General features: G+C 43.1%; 1 protein-coding gene across 6 annotated transcripts in view; it reads right to left on the minus strand.

The window, feature by feature from the left end:
- TTBK1 (tau tubulin kinase 1) overlaps positions 1 to 24,643 on the minus strand; it is a 110,339-nt gene that overhangs the window by 38,382 nt on the left and 47,314 nt on the right. For 5 of the 6 annotated variants that reach the window (XM_069850330.1, XM_069850329.1, XM_069850331.1 and 2 more), the window contains 7 exons: positions 23,857 to 23,997; positions 22,064 to 22,168; positions 6,753 to 6,818; positions 5,101 to 5,193; positions 3,934 to 4,059; positions 1,426 to 1,580; positions 1 to 220 (listed from right to left, as the gene is read on the minus strand). In XM_069850330.1, coding sequence (XP_069706431.1) covers positions 1 to 220; positions 1,426 to 1,580; positions 3,934 to 4,059; positions 5,101 to 5,193; positions 6,753 to 6,818; positions 22,064 to 22,168; positions 23,857 to 23,997 — 906 coding nt within the window. Of the gene's footprint in view, positions 221 to 1,425; positions 1,581 to 3,933; positions 4,060 to 5,100; positions 5,194 to 6,752; positions 6,819 to 13,050; positions 13,132 to 13,243; positions 13,287 to 22,063; positions 22,169 to 23,856; positions 23,998 to 24,643 lie in introns of those variants that run through there. The other variant, XM_069850332.1, reaches the window with a different exon arrangement.

The following is a 24,643-nucleotide window of genomic DNA, read 5'->3' on the forward strand; positions in this document are numbered from 1 at the left end:
TTTGCTGATGCTGATCCTGAGTTTGTTGCGATTCACATCTGTCTCTTCCCAAACTTCAGCTTCATTGAAAGCAGCATTTGGAGTTTGACCAAGACCTTCTGCTGGCCGGCCTGACAGGATGGGAGGAGCATTCTCTTGATCACTCAGGTGTTCACCCTGGAGGACATCCTCAGTATTCTCACGAAGCAAGTCCCCAGGTACTGGAGTGACATTAACAACCCTATGGAAGACACAAGAAGAGAGGTAATGTTATTAGTACTTAAAGAAAGAGGTCTATCACACTGCCCCACAGAAATTCCTTAGCAGCTTTTAGGGTACTACCAGGCTAAAAAAAAACAGGCATTCTGGCATTTTCCCAGATATGACAATCTGAAACAGAACAGGAGGATTCCATCCACTGAACGGGCACAAAGACAGTAGCATGGATCAGTGAGAGCATCTTGCAACCCTTGATGTACTACAAAATTCTTCAGAAACGTTTGTTACACATTACATAGCTTAGAAGAAACTTCCCTTCTTTGCATGAGCAAATGAGGCTTAATAGGTCTTACAGCATTTATCTTCTATGATATCACGCTTTTATCTTCTATAAGTAAAGATTATTGTTAATCTTTAATGTCAGCCCCTTCAAAAGTACTAAGACAGACCAGTGAACTAAGCCTTGTCAACTTTTGTTTGGACCCCTTTCCACCCCAAGCATTAAGCTCTGCGGACGTTTGCACCAGCACATGAAACACCCAGGCTGAGAAGCTGTGTTTGAGGCAGGACCAGTGCATGCGCTCTGCTGCACTCAGCTCCCCATCAATCACAAACTCACCCCACAGTAAAGCAACAACTGCCTTACAGCAGGGGCTCTCACAGAAGCTCTAGCAACATGTCTCACATAATGTGCCCAATATACAAGCATATCGGCTCCATCAATTCTGGACAAAGGTCTTGAGTCAGCTCTTAATGTGACTCAAACCCACACACTCATCCGCCGTAGAAAAATGTGCTTTCAGGACACCAAGGGTCTGAAACTGGGTTCCACCACCTCAGATATGTATAAAGTCAAATCAAGTGGTGGCTGCCATGCCACCAGCTCCAGCTTTCCAGGATCATAACGGCCTTGAAATCTTTCAAAAAAGAATTTCTTACTGAGCTTGAACTTCTTATGAAGAGGTAAGAGTTAGGTTGAATATTAGGAAGAAATTTTTTACTGTAAGTGTGGTGAGGCACTTGCCCAGGTTGCCCAGAGAAGTCGTGGCTGCTCCATCCCTGGGGTGTTCAAGGCCAGGTTGGATGAGTGGGTGGTGTTCTCACCTATGGCAGGGGGTTGGAACTAGATGATCTTAAAGATTCCTTCCAACTCAAAACATTCCATGACTCTATAATTCTTGTTAGTGAGGATGTCCACAGTCCAAGCGGTGCAGTTCCAATACTCACCCAAACATGGCTGCTGTTTGCCTGGTGTTCTGCTGCGGTGGAGTAGAGGTGCTAGTGGACAACAAGATATCTGTACCAGCCTTCTCCCAGTCAAAGGCTTCATTTTCAGTGATGCCTCTTTCTTTCATGCTGTTCTCGAAAACGGACATGATTAGCTGGAATGAATTACAAAAACAAATTATTATAAGTAGCTGAGGGTGACTCTCACAAAAAATCTAAGGTCCAAGTGCAGTTTATAATCTCCATTTTGTCTACAAAAGGTACCAAGAAATGAAAGCAAATGTCATAAAGGTGTATTAGATGTTTTTCAGGCCATTTTCTGCTTGGTAACTGAAATTTCTTTATATCTGCAAAAGAAGCACATGCAACATTTTGTCACTGATTTGATGCAATCTTGTAGTTGGCTTGCTACTCTAAAGACTTAACTCCAGCTCAGATTTCCTGCAGATCAGATACACACAGAATAGTAGATTTGATATGCAGAGTTCAAGGGCTGCCAGAAGATGTCAACATAACAGAAAAGCAGCTCTAGGATGCAGACTCGTTGTGTTGTCCAGCTCAAACACAGCTTGGTCAGGAGCACTGTGATATGCTTATACACAATGGGGCCTGCCACCTTCAGCTGTGGAAGGAAATAAACCTATAAAAGTGACGATACAATTTACTTCATAAGATAGTAGGTGCAAATGCTCATGCTGACATAGTTTATGCTTTCTGCTTCCTAACAATAATTCCTTCGTGACATGGTTTAGCAGGCACGGTGGTGTTGTGCTGACTGTTGGACTGGATGATCTTAGAAGTCTTTTCCAGCCTTAATGATTCTATGATTCTATAATTCTTTAAGAGAGAAGGAAACTACTGACAACAGTGCTCTGTGCACCACTGCATTATCCAAGGAAATCTGATGTCAAAGGGAAACTGGGTGCACTAGGCCAACACAGCCACATGTGAGGTCCCGCTTTTCTAATCCAATTATTTGCCTAAATAATGCAGAACTCAGAGGATTCAGCCTAAAGTTTAAACAGAGAGAGAATATAACAACGAATATATTTAGTTTATGGCATAGAATCAGCACTAGGTTATGAATGAGAGTTACAATGGCCAAACAGCCTACTTGTTTACACTTACATTCCAGTTCTATTTATCAGCATGGTCAAAAGCCCCAGAGAACCTGTCATTTCCTACTCTTCCATCAAACTGCAGTCAAACGCCTATTTGCGTCTTTCAGTTGAGCCATTTTTTCCCCTGTTTTTGTAACCCAGAATCCTAGAACTAGGTGTTCCACTCCAGCGGTGGCACTGCGTTTGATTAAAAGAATTCCCAGGGCTGGCTGTTGGTCAGACCAAGGAACAGGTAACATCTCTCCAGAAAGCTGACATGACATAGCAGTGGTACCAGGACTGTTTCATCTTGTTAGCCTCATGTTATGATGCCCCCTTTAACCTCTGATGGAAACAGGATGGAAACATCTGCTGCTGCTGTTGGAAGGCAATTTCTTGCCGAGAACTGAATGTGAGGAACTAAAAGATCACAGTCTCGCTTTTAGTAAACGCATTTCTGGTATTTAGTAACCTTAGGTGGATGTTCTCATAAATTTCCCTCATTAATTATTGAATACATAAGCTTTCAGACTACATCTTATGGCAAAGAACGCACCAATTCTGTGAACCACCTTCTTTCCTCATCCAAACCTGCCAACTGCTAATTTCACTTGGCAGTTCTGCATTTTCATATCAGAATAAGCAGAAAACAACCATTCACTATTCACTTTTTGACACTCTGCATTTGTTTTTAAAGACGTTATGGACATGTCAGTCCTCTCTAATCTGCACTGTAATCCCCAACACAATATTGAAGACTAAATATTAGGCACACCTCTCAAGTGGCAGGTGTCCCCTTTCAAGGACAGAAAGCTCCTAACATGAGTTTGTAAGCCCTAGGGGGATGTCTGGGGAGAAAACACTAAGCCAAGCCTATGACAGAAGACTTCCCGTAACTTGGCCAGCGTGAGAGAGCTCAGACTGGCACTAGTTGTCCACAGAGAGTCTTTCCCAAATGCTCTGACAATATCTAATATTGACTGGGTCTGAAAGGAAGAGTTCCATGTAAAAGCTGTTACACGGGTCCATACGAGTCTGGAAGAAAACAAAGGGGTTGGTGTGCACTGTCGAGCTGTTGGCAAAGGCTCTTTGAAGACTTCAGCAAGCTTGCTAAAATTCCATCACACTTAGAGTATGTAAAAACTTCTGTGTTTTAATGAAAGTCGCAAGTACTCTGTTACTTGGGAGGAGCTTTCTGGTCTGGAGTATAGGATTATTTTGGACAGGGAGTGGAAGGAGAAGAAATAACTTTTGAGATGCTGAAGAACAGTACAGTCTGACATTCTTTTCCTGGTCCTAGGAAGGCAATTCTTCAGGCAGATATGAACATGTGCATGGAAATGTTAGTAAATCCAAATGCCAATCCAGAGTGCCATGCATCGGACTGGTAACAAAGAAAGGCTCCTACCTGATAGTCTGGCTTGGTGAAGTAGTCTAGGCTTGCAATGTGATCCAGAAAAAGGTGGAACTCTGAAGGCATGTGTTTTAGCAGCATTCGGTGTTCATACTTTTCTTTTATCATGCCAACCTGCTCCTGGAAGAAAGAAAATATCTCAGAACCAAGAATCTCTTTTATTGCTTCATATTCATACAGTCTTATTACTGAAATACCACCCAGTCTTATTATTCTTGGAACACAGTTTCTTATATTCTGCACTGTCTGCACATTTCTGTTTGGTGTCCCTAGCAAAGTGAGGTTGCTCACTGCGGGCATAAGTCAAAGGGGAATACTGAGTTGCAAACACCCTTCAGAAGCTGTTGCTCTAGCAGAGCCTTCTTCACAGGCTGCCTATTTCTTTCCAGGGATTTTATTCTCTAGCACAAAGTATTTCCAGGACAACATGAACAAGTAGCTTTACTCTGTTTAACTTCCACTTGCAATTCCCATTTGGCTTGCATGACATGGCAAAGCATTATTCTCTCGCCTTTCTAAAGGCTCTGTTTATTCCTTAATAGAAGAGCTCAGTCTTTCCGCTTTTGTTGTTTGCTTTGCAAGAGCAAAGTCAAAGTCATAGAATCATAGAACAGAATCATAGAAATGATCTTAAATCCCATCCAGTTCCAACCCCCCTGCTGTGGGCAGGGACACCTTCCACTGCATCAGGTTGTTCAAAGTCCCATCCAACCTGGCCTTGAACACCTCCAGGGATGGGGCATCCACCACTTCTCTGGGCAACCTGTGCCAGTGCCTCCCCACCCTCACAGGAAAACATTTCTTCTGAATATCTTACCTAAATATCCCCTCTTTCACCTTAAAACTGTTCCCCTACATCCTATCCCTGCACTCCCTGATAAAGAGCCCTTCCCCAGCTTTCCCATAGGTCCTCTTTAAGTCACTTGATTTAAATATGATTAACAAAGCACATTAGCAAATGTCTAGCTCCTCCAAATCAGACAAGCTCCACACTGTACATCAGAACAGACAAAAGCAGCTTAGCATCCTGCAGCAAGATCTGATGAAAAGCAGGCTTTGGTTTTGCTTCAGGAAGAAGCTGCACTGAACTGCAGGAAGAATAATGGTCCTAACAATCAAAATGTAGCACCCCATCTTAAGCAAAGACACCATGTTTCCTACCTTATCTTTGATCTTTCGCCACGGAAGCTGACCAACTGCAAACTCCACCAACATGTAAAAGAGGGACCACAGGTCATCATGTCTACCCATCTCCTGGAGAAAAGAGAGACAAAGACTGAGGAGCAAAGTTCCATGCTGCTCAGTAGACCAGGTGTGCTCTCCAGATGAGCTACCTCATTTTAAAAAGCAGGAAGAGAAGTCATACTTCCCATTCAAGCATTAAAGACACATTTATTAAACTCAGCAATGTCAATACAGTCACCTCAATAACCTCATTCATGAATAGATTAGGAAATTAGGATATTTCTGTGAATAAATTAGGAAAGGGGTTTTATCCATACAAGAAAGCACAAGTTTTCCAAAGGATTCTCCTCACTCAGTATCCAGAAGTGAAATATTTATTAATGGGATGTGGAAGTAAAATGAAGTAAAAAACCTGAACTGTGCCTAGAAAGTCATTATTGCCTGTTATTTTTAAGTTAACTATCATTCAAACTCTTTTCAAAAGACAGCATTTACTCAAGGGCTTTTACAAAACATTCATCATTAAGCACCACAACAATTTACAGGTTTAGAACACTTTCACATATTGCTCTCCTCCTGGCACAGCAAATGGGAATTTGAAACATGGGAATTAAGGCTGAAATTATCAAAGCACATGAAATCATTCTTGGTGCTCAATATCCAATGTTGAGAGCATGACTGCTCCAAATAGCATGCATTATACAGCAGTTTTTGGGTCTAAATATACCTTCAGCTGATGCCAGCTACAGCTGGCACTATTCAGCCCTTCAAAAAATTAAACCTTGGTTTTCTCCCAGGAAATGGAATGAATTCATAGAATCATAGAATGGTTTAGGTTGAAAGGGACCTTACAGATCATCTGATTTGAATGCCCGTGATGGCATTCAACTGCTCTCTCCCATCACACTTCCCACCTTCTGCAAGCAATAGTTTCTTTTGCTAAATGAGCTTGAAACTTCTTCTTATGTCACAGGTCGCCCTACGGACTCATGCCAAATAAAGCCAGAAACCTGGAGGTACTGCAGGAGAGCTGATAGTTTCTGTCTGGCAGGTGGCAAGCACTAGGTAGCAGAACTAGAAGACCTAGGGTGTGCTGCCTACACAGGAACTTGACTGAAATAGGACATGTGTGCTTTGAGAAGAACATTGGATGAGACTTATGGAAATGTTCAGAATGAAACACAGCATCATAGTATCATTAAGGTTGGAAAAGACATATAAAATCATCAAGTCCAACCATCACCCGACGGCATGATGTTAATATTACAAATTCCAGGTAGAAAATGGATTTGGGGGCCTGGCATGTGGTAACTCATAGTCAAGTTCTGCTAGAAACTAGCAGCAACTGTCTGGAACTTAAGCTGATTTCCACCTTAGTTTGTGGGGCTTTTTTCCCTTAAAAGTGCCTGATAATACAATAATTACAATTATTAAGGCTGCCAACTAGAGAGCATCTAATAACTGAATCGCAATTTTGATTTAACAGCCAACAGCCTTGGCCGCCTAATGGAATTGATGTGGTACACCATAGGTAACAAACCGGAACCTCTTCCTCCTCTGTTCCTGAAAACAGGCTTCTGAGGAGAAATAACCTTGCTGTTAACTCCTTCCAACCCCAAAACACTCACTCGGTTTTTGTGTGCATTCACTGAAGCGTAGCGGACCGTTCCTCGAAAACCAGCAACGTTGCGAGGCTAAAGGGAGACAACAGAAAATTTCTGAGACACGGCATGTTACTGAATCCTTTGTGCAACTAACTCCTGAGACCTTCTCATCTATACTGTCATTTCATATGTACAAAAGGGATACAAAAGGTCTGACTGCCTTCATCTGCTTTAGCAGCCAGCTAAACAGACAGCATTCTCTCATTCTGCATTTCTAGTAAAGCTTATTTTACAGAGAGGGCAAGGTGGTTACAGAGATAGGTTAGAATAGCAAGAGTCTAGGCATAGTGGTAAGAACGTTATCAAAGATAATGTTTTCCTTTTTGAACTCCAGGTCCAGGGAAAAGTCAGTAAAGAAGCGCAAGTGCATAACTGAGTCATGAATAACACGAGCTAAGTAAAGCCTGAGGGCAGCCTAGTCAGGACAAGAATGAGAATCCCCTCCTCTGCCACAGGGTAGATGAGCACACATATTTGCTAACACTGCTCTTCAACAACCTCTGTGAGAATTAAAAGAATTAAGAACTTCTGACTTTCAGAATTCTTGCTTTATTCCAGATCCTTCCCAATATATCCCAAACCATATATCTTTATTTTTGCTTTCTCTGATTCTCTTGTTCTTCGGGTCCTCAGGAAGTGAAGGCCTGATATAGTGTCCCTGAAGGTGGAACACTAGAAGGCGGTCCTCCTGTGACTACTCGTCCAAGCTGGAAGCTTTCTCTGTTCTGGAGGCTGAGCAACACTTCCAACTCTCTCCACTACTGCCTCCCCAAGAACATTAGACCATGTGAGTTCACTTACTGAAGATGCCATTGTTCTGAAAAAACTGCATTTAAATAATGACATCCACCAAATCACAAAATCACAGAATGGTTTGGGTTGGAAGGGATCTCAAAGTCCATCCAGTTCTGCTCCCCCACCACAGACAGGGACACCTTCCACTGCATCAGGTTGCTCAAAGCCCCATCCAGCCTGGCCTTGAACACCTCCAGGGATGGGGCAGCTACAATTTCTCTGGACAAACCTATGCCAGGTTTGTCCTCACCACCCTCATAGTGAAGAATTTATTCTTAATATCTAATCTAATCTAATATCTAATCTCTAATCCTTTTATTTTAGCTAGAAGAACCAGAGTTAACAGCAGGGCTTTCAAAATTCATGTCGCAAAACCAGCTTCAGGCCCAGACATCTTCCATTATATGGCTAACCTTGGGCAAAGAACTAAACATACTCAAAATTAAAATCCTGCTCTTGCAGAAGTTTGAGCACGTTAATAACAACTCTGACTGGGTAAATTGACCCACTTCAGTCAGTAGATTCATATTTATTCTTTCAGCTCTGCCTACGCTTTCAGAACTAAGCCTAAAACTGTACTTCTATTCACAGTCACAGAATCATTTAGGTTGGAAAAAACTTTTATGATCATCAAGTCCAACCCTTAACCTTACACTGCTAAGCCCACCACTAAACCATGTCCCTAAGCACCACATCTACATGTCTTTTAAATACCTTCAGGGGCGATGACTCTACCACTTCCCTGGGCAGCCTGTTCCAATGCTTGACAACCCCTTCGGGGAAGGAATATTTCCAAATATCCAATCTAAACTTCCTCTGGCGCAACTTGAGGACATTCCCTCTCATCCTATCACCTGTGTGTTGGGAGCAAGACTAAGTCTGGCCCAGTTTAATGTTGTTCTGGGAACTGCATGCTTGTTCAATTGGTAGATCAGAGCAATGCCCACCTTCCTCAGTTTAAATATGCACAATCCAGTTGCTTCCTTTTGGTTACAGGGAAGTAGCTCTGAGATTGAATACACTCAGAAAGAATAAACCTTCAAATGCTTTTTAAACAAGTTCACGAACACTATGCCACTAACACACACCTGAACAGCATACAATGCGGCTCTTAAGTTACAGCAACTCCAGGCAAAAAATGCTATAAGGCTATATTACAACTCCTTTATGTTCATCAAATACCCCATAAGGAGGACATGTATGCATAACGCATGTACTTAATGCAGCATTTAGTCTTAGAATCCTAGAAAAGAATCATGGAATGGTTTGGGCTGGAAGGGATCTTAAAGCTTATCCAGTTCCAACCCCTCTGCCATGGGCAGGGATACCACCCACTGGATCAGGTTGCTCAAAGCTTCATCCAGCCTGGCCTTCAACACCTCCAGGGATGGGGCAGCCACTCTTTCCATGGGCAACCTGGGCCAGTGCCTCACAGCAAAACATTTCTTCCTAATATCTAATCTAAATCTCCTCTCTTTCAGATGAAAACTATTCCTCCTATCCCTGCACTCCCCAATAAAGAACCCCTTCCCAGCTTTCTTACAGGCCCCCTATCCTGCAGTACACCAGCTTGAGCTATGCATTACTTATTTAGCAGCAGGTAATAATCCAGATATTACATTCATGATCACATACCTCATTCCTCCCAGATCACACTTATAGGATTCCCCCTGACAAATGATTGCAAGATACTTTTCATCATCCAATTAATTCACTGACATGAGTTCTTGAGAACCACAATTCTGGCCACTGGAATACATCTGTTGTAATCATAAATGGTGTTGTCACCATAAATGTCTTCTACATATTCAAAAGCAAGAGGACATTCTTCTTTTCCATCACGAATGGAAGATAGTGTGTTTGGATACTTTTCATGAGCCAAAAAAATACGAGCGTATTGTGAACAAGTCTAGTGTGTAGCCTGTAATGTTATCAAAACAAATATTGTTCAATGTTTGTAGGTCATAAGAGTTTGTCCTTCATGTTCTTTCCTTACTCCAATGTCTTCAGTTATCAACTGTGCATGTACTGAACCAAGTACCACGTGTGCTGTTTTTAGCATGGCTGGCACCGCCTCTGGAAATCTTTTTAGATCGATACCTACTATTTCTGTCAGACAGGCTATCCTTGCAGTCTTTAATTAGATCTGCTCCGCAGCCAGCTCTAGGCAGTTTGCAAATGTATTCCTCTTCTCTTTCAGAAGCAAACCAAAAGCCCAAACATCCTCTAACTGAGCAGCCATCCCACAGCAAACACGGAATGGTTCACCAAGCCAGTCCTGCAGCTGAACCCAAAGGGCTCTCCCTCCTGTCCACTCTCACATGGTACCTCAGGACAGGGAGAGCACTGCAACTAAGCAGGACTGTGCAATTGTTTTGACAAAACATTTAGAGCTTTGAATAAAATAGGCAGATGCTAACTCTGTTAAAATCTTTTTCTCATAAAGGTTTCACCTCTTTTAACTGCCAGTCACAAGGCAATTAGTCATGTCTTTTGACTATGTCAATAATCGCTGCAATCAAATATTTCCATGGCTGTGAAAATACCTTGGTTTTCATCCAAACAAACAGCTCCTGCCTGAGCATTTATAGTAGCACACACTGTATACCCAACTGTTATTGAATTTTCTTCTGAATTCATCAACATTAATTTTCCAGATGATTTCTTTACACAGTTCGTTTCTCCTGGTTAATAAATTTCATCCCACCACTGCATTCCCCAGCAGCGGAAAAGAGCCTGGATAAAGTGTCCTTGCTGTCCAGACTGGTCCACATTTCATAGAATTGTTTGGTTGGAAAAGACCTTTGAGATCATTGTGCTCATTGTGCCCAAACATATCTGTCTACTACTAAACCATATCCCTGAGCACCTCATCTACCTGTCTTTTAAATACCTCCAGGGATGGAGACTCCACTGGCAGCTGTTCCAGTGCCTGACAACCCTTTCAGTGAAGAATTTTTCCCCTGGTATCTAATCTGAAGCTTGCCTGGTGCAACTTCAGGCCATTCCTTCTCATCCTATCACTTGCTACTTGGGAGAAGAGACCAATACCCACCTCACTACAACCTCCTTTCAGGTAGCTGTAGATAGTGATAAGGTCTCCTCTCAGCCTCCTCTCCTCTAGGTCAAACAGCCCCAATTCCCTCAGCTGCTTCTAATAAGGCTTGTTTTCCAGCCCCTTCACCTGTTTCGTTGCCCTTCTCTGGACATGCTCCAGGACCTCAATGTCCTTCTTGTAGTGAAGGGCCCAAAACCGAAGACAGTATTTGAGGTGCGGTCTCACCAGTGCCAAGTACAGGGGAACAATCCCTTCCCTGATCCTGCTGGTCACACTGTTTCTGATATAGGCCAGGATGACACTGGCCTTCTTGGCTGCTACTGCACACTGCTGACTCATATTCAGCCGTCCATCCACTGGCATCACCACAGAACTGATACTGTAGCAGTTAGGATATTCAGACTATGGAATCATATATCATCCAACTGATTTGAAGCAAGCTGAAATGCAATTGTAAACCACACATGATTTACTTTTTAATTTTTTCACATCAGTATTACTATCAGAAATTTTACTCAGTGTAAAGTACATCACTTTCTGTATTCAGACTGTGTCTAGCACAAAACTAAAGTAATTTATTACACAGAGGTATCAGAGAGATGACTGAGATACGAAGTATATTGCATTGTGTTAGAAGCTTGGTTTAAAATGAGTTTTAGCTTGGGAGAATGTGTTAGATCACACATATTATACTCGGTTCCTTTCAATATATTCACAATGTACACCACCTCACAAAGATAGAATTAGGTAATAAAGTCCTGTATGAAGCAGACACATTATGCCAGACTGTGGTCTTTTGCATCCATAAGCTTTGCATAATTCTCAGCTTCAAACACTCGGGATCGTTTGCATTTTAGGTGTCAACAAAGTCTCCCTTATTATTCACATGAACTCGGTCTTTCCTGCATATGATCCCTGTATCTCAGGAGTGTTCATGTTTCCTTATTAATCTGAATCATAGAATCACAGAACGATTTGGGTTGGAAGGGACCTTAAAGCTCATCCATTTACAATTCCCCTGTCATGGGCACGGGCACCTTCCACTGGATCAGGTTGCTCAAACCTCATCCAGCCTGGCCTAAAACACCTCTAGGGATGGAGCAGCCACAACTTCCCTGGCCAACCCATGCCAGTGCCTCACCACCCTCACACAGCACATTTCTTCCTAAGATCTCATCTAAATCCCCCCTTTCAGCTTAAATTGTTCCCTCTCATCTTATCCCTGCACCCCCTGGCAAAGAGCCCCTCTGCACCTTTCTTGTAACCCCTTTAAATACTGGAAGGCTGCTCTAAGGTCTCCTCAGAGCCTTCTCTTCTCCCAGCTCTCTCAGCCTGTCCTCATATGGGAGGTGCTCCAGCCCTCAGATGATCTTCATGGCCTCCTCTGGACTCACTCCTACTGATCCATGTCCTTCCTGTGCTCAGCATTCACTCCCTACACCACCTTCTTACATAGAGATTAAAATCTTTCCTCTTGCCTCCCTGGTCCCTAGATTGATATTCTGAATGTCCCATTTTCCAGCTTCCTTCCTTAAAACCTATATTTGGATGCCAGTACTTTCCTCCTGCCTTTTCGTATGCCTGTGGTACTCTCACAGAGCACAACCTCTGGTTCCTCCCCAGCCTTTTGGAAGCATGAGCAAACATCTCATGAGATCCACCACGTCTGCCCCTGGCATGCCTGCTGTCATCTAGGATCATGAACCCACCTCTCCTGGAAACAGAAGGATTTCCAGCAGGAAGGAAATGAAAAGAATGTTAGTGTAGATCAAAGAGAAGGTGGTAAGGAGAGAGAGGAAATACCACAGATCATGGGAGGCACTTGGAGATACATCTTGGATTGAAATGACTTGTTGGAAAAGCTGTGATCAGAAGGAAAAAGCAAAAGGAAGCTTTAACTGAATGGAAAGGAAGCATCTCTGTGACTTCTAGGAAATTCCTGCTCTCATCAGTGAGGCTCATGGTGGAGACGTGGGAATGTGCATCTCCACCTCTTCTGTGGTGACAAATTCTGCACCTCTTATCTGTGTTTCGACTCGCTAACTTAAACAGAAGCACTTTTGTAGAACCGTTAATGACAGCAGCATATTTTATCCCAATAAGGAGTCAGAAATGAATAGAGGAAACTGGAGCCAAAAATACCAGATGAGAGAACTCCCCTTCCCTCAGAAACCACACAAGTGACCAAATCCCAGTCTCTGGCACCACCCAAATGTCTGCCAGCCCCTCAGCCATAATCCCAAGTGTCCTAGGCCTCTGCATCCCATTTAGGCAGCTGTCACAATCCTGCTGAAAAACAAACAGATCATGAGGGGAAAAAAAGAAAACCAGGTGTCATTTGGACTTCCATAATATAACAAAAGCACAAATCAAAATGAAAACCCAGAAGCATGGTGATGGCTCACTCACAACTCATAGCAGAGATGGTTACGAGCAGCGGATGGGAAGCCAACGCATCAAACACAGCCTCAAAAGAAGAGCCCAAAAGAACTGTAAAACAGAGAGAAACCCAAAGAAAAAACATGATAAAAACCAACAAAACAAGAAAAAAATAAACAGAAATTAATTAAAAAACAATTCAATATTTTATCCCCCACAAAACCTGGCTCTCTTGTTGAGCTGTTGCCATCTCCCAGCATCCTTCCCAGGGCTGTTGGCCTGTGTTGTATTTAGTTTTATTCAGATGTGAAGTGTTGAGCGAGGCTGTGTGGTTTGTGAGTGCTCTGTAAAGCGATGAGAGGGGTCCCTCTAGAGACCAACTTCCTCCTGCTCTCATATCACATCTGATAGTACAGAAACCAAAGCTGAGAGCAGAGATTCATACAGCCCAAACACAGGTCAGCTGTATGGTTCTACCACGATTTTCCTTCCTAAAACTATATCTACACCTTTGCTTGGGTTCCCACTCTTGGCTGCTTCTGCAACCACCACTTTGCTTTCCCACCAGCAATCTCCACACAATCACTGCCTTGTTCCACCTAGAAATAGCGAGGTGTCTGCTGTTGGTGGTGGGATGCAGTGTGGTGGTTTGAAAGAAGGCAGAATGAAAGTCAGTGCTGCTTTTAGGCCACACGAGTGGTCGCTGTATCTTAAGATGTGAATTGCACAGCATGGAAACTTGATGGCCACTCTGATCAGAGGCAAGAGCTAATATTATATCAGTTTAAAACTCAGACCAGTAAATTAGGAAAGATCTCAGATGAGACAGACTTATTCGAACAGAAATTCAGAAATCAAATGCAATCAATCCAGTGGAGTCTCTTATTTGAGTCTCAGTATTCCTGAAAATGTGCAAGTTCTAAGAATTCCATAGATTTTGCACAAAATTTAGTTTTGAGACTGTTACTCAATGGTCTCCTGCTATTCTTTCCAAAGGAAAAGGCCCAATGCCATCTTTCTGTCTTTGCTTTATGAGAATTCAAATTTTACAATGCATTTTAACATCAGAAAAGACCAAGGGAACAAGTTTCTGAATAGCATGTGGCAACTGTTTCATCATGTGACTCCTGCAGCAGAACTTGGGTTGGAGATGAGGATGCCTTTCTCACATTAGAAACAGGGCTAAGGATGAGTATTTTTTAATCAAAAGCTTATTCCAGCTGTAAACCTATAATTCAATTATTGTTTTATTTTTAACAAGAGAATTCTGGCTTCAGAGCTGCACTTGTTTCTTACACGTATGGTCCCATGGGGAAACAAGTATCACAATATACCCTTGAAAAGTACAAGTTTTTCATGTGCTTTAATCCAGAGCAGAGGAAGCACTGAAATGGCAGTTATATATGGAGAGCGTTGTAGAGCGTTAGTCATAACTCATTTGGGATTTATAGCTCATAATGCTCTTTTAGAGTCCGATGGACGTCTACCAAGACGAAGAAGACAAAAGACAGTCATGGCAACCACTGAGGTGTAGCTGAGCCAAGTTTAAATCTCTCCAGTCCTTGGACTCCTTGAAAATCATTCCTCTCCTCCTCACCCCAAAGCCACTGGGTGCTTTGATGTGGAAGTCGAAGAATATCCATGTTGGAAAGGATCCCTTTGGCATAGAATGATTGAATATTTATTACTGAGAGAGAAGGTGTGCGACAGGCACTCTGAGACCTGGTGGCAAATGTACTTACCTGATAGAAGGGAGACTTGACCTGCAATCCAACTTAACATTCACCTGCCCAGGCAGTGAAGCCCCTGTCCTCTCACCACTGGACACAGTATTAGTTTTCTGTTCCTCTTTCTGTGGTCCAGTGGGAAGAATAAGCAGAGTTTCAACAGAAACAGCATTGACCAGAAGGAATGACACATTCAGATGTACCATATACTTCCTGCAACTTGGTAGTAAAGGCACTTGGAAATGGAAAATGGGATCTCAGTTCCCTGCAGGCATGTATGGGATTTGAGCCTGAGTTGTTCTCCTTTTTCCCTCCCCCTTGTAGCACAAGAACTCTAACCAGAGAGCTGGTACATAAAATAAACCCAACAACAACCTGATGTAGATGATTTGAGCTCACTCTTACTGAACTGGGGCTTCCAGGGTAGGAAAGCAGAGAAAGAGGGAATCATAACAAGACACAAGAGTCCCTGCTTGCTAACAGATTTTCACATCCATCAGTTGGCTTGCTTTTCATACATTTAATTTCACCTACACTGGCTTTCTGTAGTTGCAATGTTTTAAAACAGAACAGGAGCTCCTTTCCCAAGTCCAAACTTGCTCCTCCAACAATGAAAGCAATGACAAGAACCTTTACATAATTTTTCTGATTATCTGTTTTATAACCAACCCATTCTCACAGAAATGTATTTCTATAATATACTAAATGCACAATATTTTTAAAGGCATAGGTCCATTTTTTCCCTTTTTCACATCTCTGTGTGAGCCAATGTGACTATGGCCTGCTTACAACCTTTCCTCCAATTACCTTTCGACAATACAAAGTTTGAGATGAAAATTATACCCCTTTCTAAGGTAATACAGTAGTCTGAGCACTACAGCTCCGCAAATCTGTTTATTCTACTGCAAAATGTTCATCTTCTACATAGCATCACAGCTTTATATATATTTCAAGTACACAGGCAGTATAAAAGCTACTGGGCATCTATGTTTGAATATTTCGGGGTCTTAGGGCGTAGGAGTTAATATCCTTTATGTTATTTTATAGCTCATTTTCCAGCAAGGGGGAAACTACTCAGTAGAAAAACATATCATACTCTCCTCTTCTAATATCTTGCTCACTGCAGCGAAGTTTATTTTTAACACTACATACAGACATTTGGGAAATAAATACCTTTTTTCTCAGTTAGCTGACAATTCTGCAGCCTTCCTCATGCTCGTCTAAACAGGCTGTGCACTGCCCTGCCTACAGCATCTTCTTTCTGCCCACTGACTCTCAGAACCGCCCTCGCACATGTGCAGCATCTTCAGCGAGGCACTGCAAACTACTGCAGTGCAGTCAGAGCCACGAGGAGACTGTGAGCTGATCAATGGGCTGCAGCTGACTAAGCTAAAAAAATGCTTGCTGAGCATAACAGCCCAGTGTCAGATCCTGCCACGGGAGAGAGACTCCAGGAAAACCACAGCTCCTCCTGTATTTTCAAATAAAGACCTTGCTGCTAAATCCTTTATCACTCTGAATTAATATTTCTGGAGCCACGGGGATGACAGGATGTCACAGACAGAGACAAAAGCAAAATGCTTTCTATATTGCATGCTAGTGACAGAACTAGCAGACCTGAACAAAGACCAATAAGGATCAAGGAGTTATTGGCTAAAACCTGACCTACATTACCACAGAAGACCTTTGCAACTCAGAAGACCTCTACTATACAAGCATATGCTGGCCATCATATTATCCATATAACAATGTTTATTTCTATTTCCCCCCCTTCTCAGCCTTAGTTCTCCATAACAAACACATTCTGCTAGTCAAGCTCTCTGCTATAAAAATTAATGTAAGCTGAAAATTTTGACTTGTATGCTTCCTATAGAAGATACTTCCACAAACTTCTAAAAAAACTTTTCAGTGCATTACCCAGCTGCTTAGTTCTGTGGTCCTAAGATGTGCATCAACTCTGACTGCTCTATACCGCTGCCTGGAAAAGGTTGCATTGTACAACCAGGATGTCACAGTGAATAAAACTGCACGTCTCTATCTGAAGCATGGAAGAAGACTCTGTGTCTGAAAACACTTATTAACTAGAGCCAAACTAAGAGTTACCCTCCATAAGCCACCCCTTCTTAAGTGGATCTCCAAGCCTGAGATGTATCCATGTCTGATATACACATGAGGTTTAATGAGGGCAAGTGCTGGATTTTGCACCTGTTACACAGCAGCCCTGGATGTCCATACAGACTGGGGAGTGAGGCTGGAGAGCAGCCCTGCGGAAAGGGATCTGGGGGTTCTGGTTGACAGCAAGTAGAACACGAGCCAGCAGCGCCCTGGCAGCCAAGAGGGGAACCGTGTTCTGAGGGGCATCAAGCACGGCATCACCAGCACCACCAGGGTGGGGATTGTCTGGTCTGCTCTGCACTGGTGCAGCCCCACCTTGAACACCACATGATGAAAAGGATGTGAAGCTACTGGTGAGTGTCCAGAGTGGGCACAACACTGGTGAAGCGTTTAGAGGGAAAGATGTATGAGGAGCGGCTGAAAGTCACTTGGTCTGTACGGCCTGGAGAAGAGGAGGCGGAGGGGAGACCTCATTGTGGTCTGCAGCTTCCTCACAACGGAAGGAGGAGGAGCAGGCGCTGATCTCCTCTCTCTGGTGACCAATGATGGGACCTGAGGGAATGGCAGGAAGATGTGCCACGCGAGGGCTAGGTTGTATGTCAGGAAAATGTTCTTCACTCAGAGGGTGGTGCAGCACTGGAACAGGCTCCCCAGGGAAGCAGTCACAGCTCCAAGCCTGCCAATATTCCAGAAGCATTTGTACAATGCCCTCAGACACACGGTGTGAATGTTGGGGGGTCTTATGCAGGGAAAGAAGCTGGACTCGATGATCCCTGTGGGTCCCTTCCAGCTCAGGACATTCTATGCTTCTATGGACTACTGCCCACTTCAGACCCACTTGGATGGGAATCATCCTGCTCATAACAAAGTCTATAACACATCAGTGTAACCATAGAAAAAAATACGCTTCCTTGCCACAAAAGTTATAGAATAGCACAAATCCTGGGAAGATCCCATGGAGAAAAAGGTATTGTGGAGTGTGGGAGGCTGCAGAACACAAGGCTGAAAAACAAGGACAGTGACGTTGGATCACAGAATCATAGAACGTCTGAGTTGGAAGGGACCAACAAGGATTATTGGGTCCAAGATTGCCTTAGGTGTTAAGGGAAGGAAATAACTGCTTCCTATATCAGTAATCTTCCTATATGAGCTTCCCTAATCAGTAATAAAGCTGACATCTCTAGCTGGTCCTTACCTTTACCACACAGAATCATAGAATGTCCTAAGTTATAAGGGATCCACAGGGATCATCGAGTCCAACTCCTGTCCCTGCACAGGACAACCCCAACATTCACACCATGTGCCTGAGGGCATTGTCCAAATACTTCTGGAACGTTGTCAGGCTTGGTGCCATGACTGCTTCCCTGGAGAGTCTGTTCCAGTGCTCCATCACCCTCTGGATGAAGAATGCAGCACGCTCTGTCCCATTGCTGCTATTTAGAACAACCAGCCTCCATCCTGCATGCATGTGCTACATCACGCTTCCAAATGCATGCTGACTACCTGTGGCAGCAAGTGATGCCTCATGAATAAATGCATCCTTTTACTGGCTTAAATTTATCCCCTTTTTCACTGAATATCCTGTTCCTGTGTAACCAAGGATAACAGAGGCTCCCTCATTTGCTTTTCAAGATTTTATAATATCTCACAGACTTTTATAAAATTCCTTTTATTCATCTTCTTGATCAGGTTATAACCACAATCTTTTAAATCCCTCTTCAAGAGAGTTTGTCATTACCATCTTCTGAAAACTATTTAGATCTGCAATACTTTCGCCAAACCTAGATGGGTGGTATCTTAAGCACCAACAACCGGTATCTCATCTAGATTTGTATATAGGCACTAAAAAAAGGTTTTGTAACTTTCATCATCCTATTACTTACGGACCATAAAATCACATCATTGGCTTGATGCATCTCATCTGCTAACCTGCCTCCAGTCCTAAAGAAGGTGCTTCTGGATCTCCTACAGGTAGGGTAGATGTAGTTGGGCAGGTACAGTCCCCTCACATTCTGTTTAATCTGGCATGTACAATACTTATGTTTAAAAGGCATGATGTTGGTGCTGACCCTCATGCAGCAGAATGAATACTTGAAACTCTCCTCTCCTACAGGAGTTACTGCATTTACACCTGACAGCAGAGTATCACAACTATCATGTATTTAAGCCACAGGCAGAATGGGAGCAGGCATATTGCAATCTCTCTCATTGAAGCTTTAAAGCTTTGCACAAAATTAAGACAAAATCCTTAGAAAAGGGTCCTTAGGAGTTTCACAGGCCTGGAGATGGCTCTGTTTACTATAAGTCATTTTTCAACTCTCTGTTTCAGTAAATGTGTAAGTATTGAGCACCAAAAGATGTTACTAAGGGTAATGGACCAGGAATCCTATCGCTGAGGGTGTTCCTTTGAGAAATGGGAAACCCCAGGTCAACATCCCCTGCTGAACACAGATCACAGATCTCAACCACTATTTGCCACCTTTCAAACCAAAGAGAGCAGGGCTTAGAGGAACAGTGAAGAATCAGCACCTCCTCTAGCAGTTTTGCCAAGCTGCCTGTCTTTTCCTTCATTTCCCTGTCCTCGCAAGTGTTCGTAAACAAAGCCCTCTGGAAATATTAAGGGTTTTTTTGCACTAGCAGTCTGTCCTGTTTGCCACAAGAGCTGGAGTCCCCCCTGCTAGACAGGACACTGACTCCGATCCAAGTGCCAGAAATGCTGACTGTAACCAAAGTAACAGCTTTCATCCAGGTCCTAAGAAGCTCTCAACAAACCGTGGACAACAAACAGCTACTGGGCTGGGGCACATCTGCTCTACCTGACCAAAGCAGTAATCATCAAAGACCGACTTCTACAACCCTCAGAGAAATATCAAACAATGACACTGTTGAGAACAGCTGAGTTCCACTAATCGCTAACAGAGAGAAAAATTGTTGCTGATGCTTCCTGACACACCTTCTGGCTCCAACCATCTTCTGTCTTCATGGTGTAGTGTGATGTCCTAGACTGTTATCCATGAGATTCACCACTACCTGGCAAGGGGCAAGCTGCAGAGGGGTGAGGTTGTTTCCATGAATGTAAATCTACGCAACAACAGCTTTTCTCCAAAGATTAGCACTTGTGCACGTAAGTTAGATCAGTTTTGTTTTCCTAGAAGCACAGAATAAATTCAGATTCAGAAAAAAATTGGAATTAGTTAAGACAAGTGGCCCACAATTTTCTAAAAGCTGAGCAATCAAGTTGAACTGTTAAGGAGCCATCCTTTGTAAAAACACACAAACTGAATACAGAGTATTCATCAGAAACTTAGACAGAGTAACAGCTCTCCAGATAAAAGCTACTGCGGTAGCCTTTGAGAGAGGGTCTGAAGGACCTCTGGACCTGAGAATGGAGAATCCTCATCAAATCAAAGCATGGTTTGAGTTGGAAGGGACCTTAGAGATCATCCAGTTCCAACTCCGCTGCTGTGGGCAGGAACAACTTTCACTGCATCAGTTTGCTCAAAGCCTCATCCTACCTGGCCTTGAACACCTTCAGGGATGGAGCATCCTTCTCTGAGCAACCTCGGCCAATGCTTCACCACTCTCACAGAAAAAAAATTCCTCTTAAGATCTCATCTAAATCTCCCCTCTTTCAGCTTAAAACCACCCCCCTCGCCCTATCCCTGCACTCCCTGATAAAAAGACCCTACCTGGCTTTCTTGTAGCCCCCTTTCAGTACTGGAAGGCTGCTATAAGGTCTCCCCATAGTCTTCTCCAGGGTGAAGAAGTGCAACTCTCAGCCTGTTCTCACAAGGGAGGTGCTCCAGCTGTCTGACCATCTTTGCGGTCTCCTCTGGACTTGCTCTAACAGATTCATGTACTTCCTGTGCTGAGGACTCCAGAATTGAATGCAGGACTCGAGGTATTGCGAAGAAAGAAGAGCGTTTAAACAATGGAACTTGAATACAGACATGGAACATCTTTGCTTCGTTGAAGCAATGAAGACATTTTGCAGAAAAACAAATGCCAGTTTCAGCCAGAATAGTCTTGAATTCTGAAAGCAGAAAGAGGGAAGGAGCATGGCTGCATTCTGAAAAGGCCAATATGGAGAAGTATTATCCCCAAATGAAGCAGCACTGGCAAGAAAGACCAAAGATACACAGTGTGTGTCTTGTTAAGAATACGATGCAGACACACTGGAGCTGCTCCCACCTACAGCTAAAAAGTAAAAGCTTGAAATGTCCTACTGAAAAGACATAATAAAAAAAGAAAACATAGAAGAAATACCCTCCAGCTCTGTTCACCTGCTAAAGACACAGAATCTGCTCATTTGATCCTTGCTTTCTTCCCACTCCCCAGCCATATCCCGCACTACAGTCTCTGAATTTAGCTTTCACATTGTCAGTATCTTCAAGAACAACTATCTTGTTGATGGAAAAGATGTGCAGGCCAAAAGGTATAAGCTGAGGATGATAAACAGAGAGATGCTCTGAGCCCTCCCTGCTTGCGCTGTGCTCCAAAATAAATCTAAAAACACCCTGACTGATGCTTAGAGCATCTGAGGCTTAATGCATCCTTATCAGTGACCCTAGATAACACAGTGCTGGTAAAAGGACTGAAAATAACACGCATGCCAAGTGACGCAAGTTATGCCCCCTGCTCTTACCTCTCCTCCAAGCAAGCACACTGAAATACGCCTGCTAAGAAACCTGGACAGGGGGCAATATACACAAACCCAAAGCCAGGCAAGGGTAAGAACAGCATTACAGGTTGCAGTTCACAGAAAGCACGGCCTGAGAGATGAGGTCAGCATCTAACTTCTAGTATTATTTTGTAAGAATGAACTGACCTGGTTCCCCAGACCACAGAGAACTGAACTAGACCAGTCCTCTGTGACTACAGAAGTTACATGGCCAGCATTGGGCTCATCCTCTTTGCTTGGCCTTAATGTACACAGTAAGTGTTCCAAGCCTGTAGAAAACATTACTGTCCTAAAGGGTAGGAAAAAATAGCCACACACCTTGTAAGACAAAAGCAACCACCCCTTCTTAGACTCCCAACTCATTTGAAGCCACCTGCTGCTTCTTACCTTGCAGAAAATGCAGTCTGATATAATGACCAAGGAGAACATCCACAAAATAAACAAAGTCACAAAATCCTTCCATGCTGAAGCAGTTGCAGAAATGGGGGAGAAAAAGAAAAAAGACTTCAACTCTACTTACTGGCCGGACTTCCCCAGTAGTGTTGGTATACTGACGGGCCAGCCCAAAGTCTAACATGTAGCACTTCCTGTAGGTTGAAGGTAAGCGGCCCATGGCAAAATTGGACTAGAGAAAGAAAGAAAGAAAGAAAGGGAAAAATCAATTTGGTACCAGCAACTTGGGGAAGAGTGGCCATTTGTTAACAAAACTTCATCATACAGCCTCATATACCTCTGGCGGGAACACAAGCCAAAGTGAAGGATTTTAAGATTAGAGAATCACAGAATGGATTGGGTAAGAAGGGACCTTAAAGATCAGCCAGTTCTGCCTCCCCCTCCACGGGCAGGGACACCTTCCACTCCATTAGGTTACTCAAAGCCCCATCCAACCTGGCCCCGAACACCTCCAGCGATGGGGCAGCCACCACTTCTCTGAGCAACCTGTGCCAGTGCCTCACCTCTCTCACAGGAAAACATTTCTTCCTAATACCTTATCTAAATGTTCCCTCTTTCAGCTTAAAGAGGCTGATTAGAGAATCACTGCCACGGCAAGAAGTTCAGTTTGCAGATAAGTGATTGTGGAGTCTCAAAATAACTATAATTCACATTAGCTTAGCTAAATTTCAGCTGCTGTGAGAAAGAACCTCATTTAACATCACTAGCTCTGCAGTGAGAGCTCCATCACTTGCATAACAGGTTGGAGTTACTGTAGACAAATGCTTCTGTTTGTGGTTCAGCTGCTAGCATGCATTATTCTGCCTTAACCCTCAGCATCTCCATCTACTCTGCAGCGTTACCTAAATTTATCTCAACATTCAGATATTTCAAAAATGCTGGGTTTGCTTCATAGAGTCATAGAATGGTTTGGGTTGGAAGGGACCTTAGAGATCATCTAGTTCCAACCTCCCTGCCATGAGCAGGGACATGTCCCACTAGATCAGGTTGCTCAAAACCTCATCCAACCTGGCCTTGAGCACCTCCACGGATGGAGCATCCACGACTTCCCTGGGCAACCTTAGTAAATGAGCTCACAAGAAGCAAGCAAAGCAGCAATTTTTTGACCCATACTTAAAAAGTTGTATCACTCATTGTAATGAACGGATGCTAAAGGATTTGTGGCCAGTCACATTAGTGACTGAGTTTCAGCTGAATATGATCAGCCAAAACCAGCCAATTTTAAAAGCACCAAGTGATTTTTCTGGAAGGAAGATTGGCTCAGGGATGGTGTAGCAACGAGTGTTCAAGTCAAGTAGCAAAGAGCTGCAGGCAAAAAACTGGCTTGTACAGTGAGACTTGGAATTATTGTGCCTCACCCAGGCAGATGACCAACGCTGTGACTGCATTTCCAACACTGGAAGCTGTGCTCCTATTTTTTTTTTGGCAATTGCTCAGAAAAGATTAAGAGGATTATTTAGCTAAGTCAAATACATGAAACAGCTTTTATTCAAGTGATGGTTCATAGAGCAAGACATCCTTTCCGAACTCCTTTTATAGTAATAATTAGTTGGACTCCAAATGATTGTTCAAAATTAGGTTGCTTTGTCATGTGATTTTGACTGGTACAAGTATGCCTGCAGCTACTAACCACCATGGAGCAGCCTCTGCTGATAAAAACTAGTTTGCTATGCACTTAGAGGAATGACAATACCGTATCACTTTTCTGTTACAGAAAGCCGCCAATGTATCTCACACTGGGAGTGTGCAGGGAGGCCTAAATGCCTCCACTGAGATCTGCTTCTATTAAGACTGTCTTTATTGACTCAGACACAAACAGGCAGACACACAACTAAAAGGAAAATTTCCAAACCAACATACAGGCTTGATGTCACGATGCAGGAATCCCACCGAGTGAATGGCTTCTATTGATTCCAGAATCTGTTTGCCTAATCGCAGCGTTGTGCTCAGAGTGAAAGTCCCTCGAGGCTGACTCCTTCTGAGATCTGCAAGATTCCGGCCCTGAAAAAATCAATAAAACACTTAAACCATCACAGTAAAACATAGTATTTCATAGCTGCAGGTTTTAACATGCATCCCTAAAAAAGCAGAAATGCTTATCAGATAGGAGCTCACCTTACATCTGCTTTATTTCTTGTATGTGATCCTCCAATACTTCATTTTAAGTGATGCATTTGCTGCTAAGGAGACACCAGGCCATTATCTTGGGAAGTCAGCTATGTGCTATCTGGGATATGGGCCCAGCATGGACAGCAGTGCCTGAGACTGTATGAACCCAGCATCTCCTTACTGTGAAACCCAGACTATACAGAAGCTGATTTAAGAACAATTTTGACTGTTCTCGGGGCTGTCTAAGGATTAAAGCGGTACAAATATGATAAACAGGTCATGAAACCACTATGCATTACAGCTTACAGAAGCAGTTTCATCAGAAACTCCCTAGCACACAGCTGTCTGGCTCAATCTCAACTCAGTATTGTTGTGGCAATGCTACCATGGGGAAGTTTTCTGTCAAGAGAATCAGATCCAAAATCAGGAGAGGACTCTTCCACTGACATAAAAAAACACCTATTATAAAAATCGGTAATTTACCTCTAGTTAATTAAATTTCTGGGAGAAAAATGTCTACTGGATCTGCATGAAAATA

The sequence above is a fragment of the Phaenicophaeus curvirostris genome, chromosome 2 (genome assembly GCF_032191515.1).
Source record: "Phaenicophaeus curvirostris isolate KB17595 chromosome 2, BPBGC_Pcur_1.0, whole genome shotgun sequence".
Taxonomy (NCBI): domain Eukaryota; kingdom Metazoa; phylum Chordata; class Aves; order Cuculiformes; family Cuculidae; genus Phaenicophaeus; species Phaenicophaeus curvirostris.